The 4,521-nt window shown below is 50.7% G+C and overlaps 1 protein-coding gene across 1 annotated transcript; it reads right to left on the bottom strand.

Annotated features, from left to right (window-relative positions):
- Positions 1 to 241: 241 nt before the first annotated feature.
- On the bottom strand, positions 242 to 1,003 carry LOC125756779 (uncharacterized protein K02A2.6-like). The gene has a single exon (XM_049411718.1). The coding sequence runs from the start codon at positions 989 to 991 to the stop codon at positions 242 to 244; it is 750 nt and encodes a 249-aa protein (XP_049267675.1). The 5' UTR covers positions 992 to 1,003.
- Between the last annotated feature and the right edge of the window lie 3,518 nt (positions 1,004 to 4,521).

A 4,521-nucleotide genomic window follows, 5' to 3' on the forward strand; every position in this document is an offset into this window, starting at 1 on the left:
GCGCCTGCGTCCATCCCTTCTGGCACCCGTGTCGGTGTCACTAAGGGTGCTGTGTCTGGTTCGTCGTAGGATTCCGTCGGCCGAATATTAGGCGTAGAATTCTCCGGTACTCTGCGAGGTCGTAGGTCATCTGCGTGAACATACCGCTCTTCACTCCCCGTACGTACCAAATAGGTGGATATACTCACACGCTTGAGCACGATTGCTGGCAGCCATGTTTCCTCATCCGGCCTTAAGCCATTCACAAACACCGGCTGTCCTGCCACAAATTCCCGCCATTTTCCTCGGGTTTGGTTTGCGGTATCCTTCCTCCTTTCCAACTTTTCTTGCATTCGTTGTTCAAGATCGGGGTGCAGAAGACTGAGCCGTGTCCGAGGCTTCCATGATAGAAATAGCTGGGCAGTGTTTCGCCTATTGTTCCGGTCGGCGTGTTCCTGTAGGTGAAGAGGAATTGGTCAATACGATGCTGGAGTGACCGCGGTTCGCCATTTTGTTTTTCCTCTAAGACTTGTTTGAGAAGGTGCCGCTTTAACGTTTGCACGCAACGCTCAGCAGTGCCATTCGAGGCAGGATGGTAAGGAGGGGTCTTTGTATGGCGGATTCCATTACGTTTCAAAAAGGTCTCGAAGCAGGCCGAAGTGAACTGGGGACCATTGTCCGTGACTATTTCTTCCGGTAAACCATAGGCAGCAAAAACACTGCGCAGCTTTTCCACCGTCTTTTCACTGTTTGTTGAGTTCATAGCAAAAACTTCCAGCCACTTCGAATGAGCGTCCACCAACACAAGAAACCACTGTTGATCACGATATGCGAAGTCGAGATGTACTCGCTGCCACCTGCGTGCAGGCCATCCCCAAGATAACAGCGGAACTCTAGGTGCTGAATTTTGGGTCAGCTGACACGTGACGCAGGCAGTCACTGTTTGCTCAATGTCTTGAGTTAAGCCGGGCCACCATACATGGCTTCGCGATAACATTTTCATTCGTGTCATGCCTGGGTGACCTTCATGCAGCATTGACAGAACGTTTTGTCGCAATGACACCGGCACAATCACCCGGTTTCCCCACGTTACACACTCCTGTTCCACCGAAAGTTCACTGCGTCGCCTAAAATATGCCATCAACGCCTCGTCTGCCACATTTGATGGCCACCCGTTTGTTGTAAATAACAGGACCTTAGAGAGCACTTTGTCTTTCCGCGTTTCAATCCTGATCTGCCTCGCGGACAGCGGAACTTCATCAAACACCGAAAAGAAGTGCACTTCCTCCGGTTCCTCCCCCTGCTCTGGAAGCGGCAACCTTGACAATGCGTCCGCGTTTGCAATATCACTTGCTTTGCGGTATACCCACTGGTAGTTGTATGCTGCCAGTAATAAGGCCCAACGCTGCACGCGTGCCGCTGACATAGCAGGGACCGGCTTGTTATGTCCAAATATGCCAAGCAATGGTTGGTGGTCTGAGTATATTGAAAAATTTCTGCCGAACAAATATTTGTGGAACTTGCGTACCCCGAACACAACCGCCAGTGCCTCTTTTTCGATGTGGGCGTAGCCTTGTTCCGCCTTGCTCAGTGTTTTGGATGCAAATGCTATAGGCTTTTCTTCTGAGCCTATCTTATGGAAAAGTATCGCACCAACACCGTAAGCCGATGCGTCGCAGACGAGGCCAAGTTCCTTTGTTGGGTCATAGAAAGACAGTACGGAATTCTGCGTCAGCCATTCTTTCGTCATCCGAAAACATCGCTCTGTTTCAGCCGTCCACTCCCATTTTGCTTTCTCACTCACGAGATCATACAATGCCTAACTGTGTCGACATGTTTGGCACAAACTTGCCGTAACAATTTAACAGCCCGAGATAGGATCGGAGCTCTTGCCTGTTTTTAGGTGTTGGCGCTTCCTTAATTGCTCGCAGCTTCTCGTTGGAAGGCCTGACCCCTCTTTCGTCAATAACATGACCCAGATAAGTTACCGATCTTTCAAAAAACTTGCACTTTTCTTTTCGCAGTTTGATTCCTCGATCCTTGAACCTTGCTAGTACGCATTCCACTTTCTTGTAGCACTCTTCCAGTGTTTGCCCCGCTATAATGGCGTCATCGAGATAGCATGACACTCTATCCAAGCCCTTGAGCACTTCATCCATGACCGCTTGAAATATTGCTGGGGCACTGGTGATTCCGTACGGCAGTCGCGTGTACTTGAACAGTCCCATGTGCGTGTTTACTGTGACAAGTGACTGCGAAGCCTGGTCTAGCTGTAGTTGCTGATAAGCTGTAGAAAGATCCAATACCGTAAAGTATTTACATCCATGCAAGGTTACGAAGATGTCTTCCATTACGGGTAGTGGGTAATGGTCAGTCCGCAGGCGAGGATTCACAGTCACTTTGTAATCACCGCAGATGCGGACCTTGCCATTTGGTTTCGGAACTACTACCAGGGGCGTTGCCCAGTCGCTCTGCTGAATGGGGACTAGCACTCCGCTTTCCACCAAGGACTGCAACTCTTGTGCCACGGCGTCTCGCAAAGCGAAAGCCACCGTCCGGGCCTTACAGAAAACTGGTACCGTGCCGTCTTTCAAGATCAACTTGACCGGAATGCCACTGATTAATCCCAGTGCTGGCTCAAACACTTCCGCAAACTTTTCGATCAGTGTCGCCGCTTTATCAAGACTGATACCGCACACGCTCATCCAGTCTAGTTTTAACGCCTCCAGCCAATCTCGACCGAGCAGCAACGTTTCGCATTTTTGTGTTGTTCGTACCACCACAAGTGGTAGATTTGCTTTCTGGCCGTGATGCTCAACAAACACTTTACACTGACCTAGAACTTTTAGCGAAACGCCTCCATACGTTTTCAACCGCAAGTTGCACGGAGTTAGAGGCAAATCAGGCCAATATTTCTTATAAGCACTTTCTGGCACGATAGAAACAGACGCCCCCGTATCGATTTGCATTTGCACATTTCTTCCGGCCACTTTGACGGTAACCATGTAGCTATGACTGCTATCGTCACAAGAAAAGATATTATGCAGCAGTACGTCACCGGCACTGTGTGCTTCCATACTTTGTATCGCCCTTGACGTTTGGCAACACCTAGCAAGGTGTCCCAGTCGATGACAAGCACGGCACCGGTACTTTCGGAATGGGCATGCACTGGCGGCGTGGTTCTGTCCACATCGGAAACAGTTTTCTACGTTGTGTTCCGGCCTTGCCCATGTACTCGTTGCCGCTGTTTTCCGATAGGCTTTTGATTCCAACCTTTCGCCTTGAGCGTGCCGTTTTACCGTGTTAATTTCTGTTTCCTCAGACAAGTTCGGCTGTATTACCTTTATCTCTGCGCAGGCCAGCTCGATACTCTTTGCGACTTCGCACGCGTCCACAAACGACATTTTGCTCCTTTTCAACAGTTCTGCTTGAGTCACCTGGTCTTTTAATCCCGCGACAAAACGGTCTCGCAAAGCTTCGTCTAGGAAATCACCGAATTCGCACGACGTGGCGAGCCTTTTCAATTCAATCGCAAATGCTGCCACGGGCTCATTTTCTTGCTGTGCTCTGCGGTTAAACCGGAACCGTTCCGCGACTACCATTCTTTTCGGAGCGTAATGAGCTTTGAGAACCTTCACGAGGTCTTGGTAATCCTTGTTATCCGGTTTTTCTGGGGCAAGCAGGTGCTTCAGCGTTTGATATGCTTTCTTTCCCATGGCCGTTACAAATACGGAAACCCTCAGCTCAGCGCTCACCTGTGTGGCTTGGAGGTAGTGTTCGAAGCGCTCGACGTACGACTCGAAGTCTTCGTCCCCATCTTCGACGAACGGTTCGAACCGCCCATGTGCAGCCATGCCGCCGTCTTCCACCGAGGTTCTGTAGGGCTGCCGGTAGCGGTGCTTCAGTTCGACAGCGGTCCCACCCTCGTCGCCACTGTTGTGACCTCAGCAGACATGGCGCAACACCTTTGCTTGCACAGTAACAAGGGTTTATTAACAGGAACAGGACAACAGAAAGAGTGACAGAGAACATAAGTTGGCTGCCTTTTATAAGGGCAGTAATCGCGATAGTGATGACGTCTGTCCAGTCACACGCGCGCGCACTTTCACCTGCACTGCGCTGCACTCACACGCACGCACTGACGCACGCACGCACTGACGCACGCGCACTGACACGTTTGCGCAATAAATCGGTTCGGCGGGTGGGGGGGGGGGGGGTGAAAGATCTCCGCGGGATGTAATTAGCGAACCGGGTCGAGCACGAGCGACTCAACTCGCGATTTGCGCTTGCCGATATCGCATAACGTGGATCGGCGGTGATGGCTGTCGCCGCAATACTATAGAAGTTAGTAAATGGATCTCTACGTGAACGCTAGCATGCCTTTCAGCCGCACGAAGGTTGAGATACGTGTAAAAGGGTAATCAGCCAGCGTAGATTGACCGACGAGCGCTAATGTGAGAGAATCCGGAAGAAAACATAGCCCTTGCGGTTGGGACTGGCGTGTTAATGTGGTACATGTAATGTATATGACGTAGAGAAGGT

The sequence above is a fragment of the Rhipicephalus sanguineus genome, unplaced genomic scaffold (genome assembly GCF_013339695.2).
Source record: "Rhipicephalus sanguineus isolate Rsan-2018 unplaced genomic scaffold, BIME_Rsan_1.4 Seq729, whole genome shotgun sequence".
NCBI classification, from domain to species: domain Eukaryota; kingdom Metazoa; phylum Arthropoda; class Arachnida; order Ixodida; family Ixodidae; genus Rhipicephalus; species Rhipicephalus sanguineus.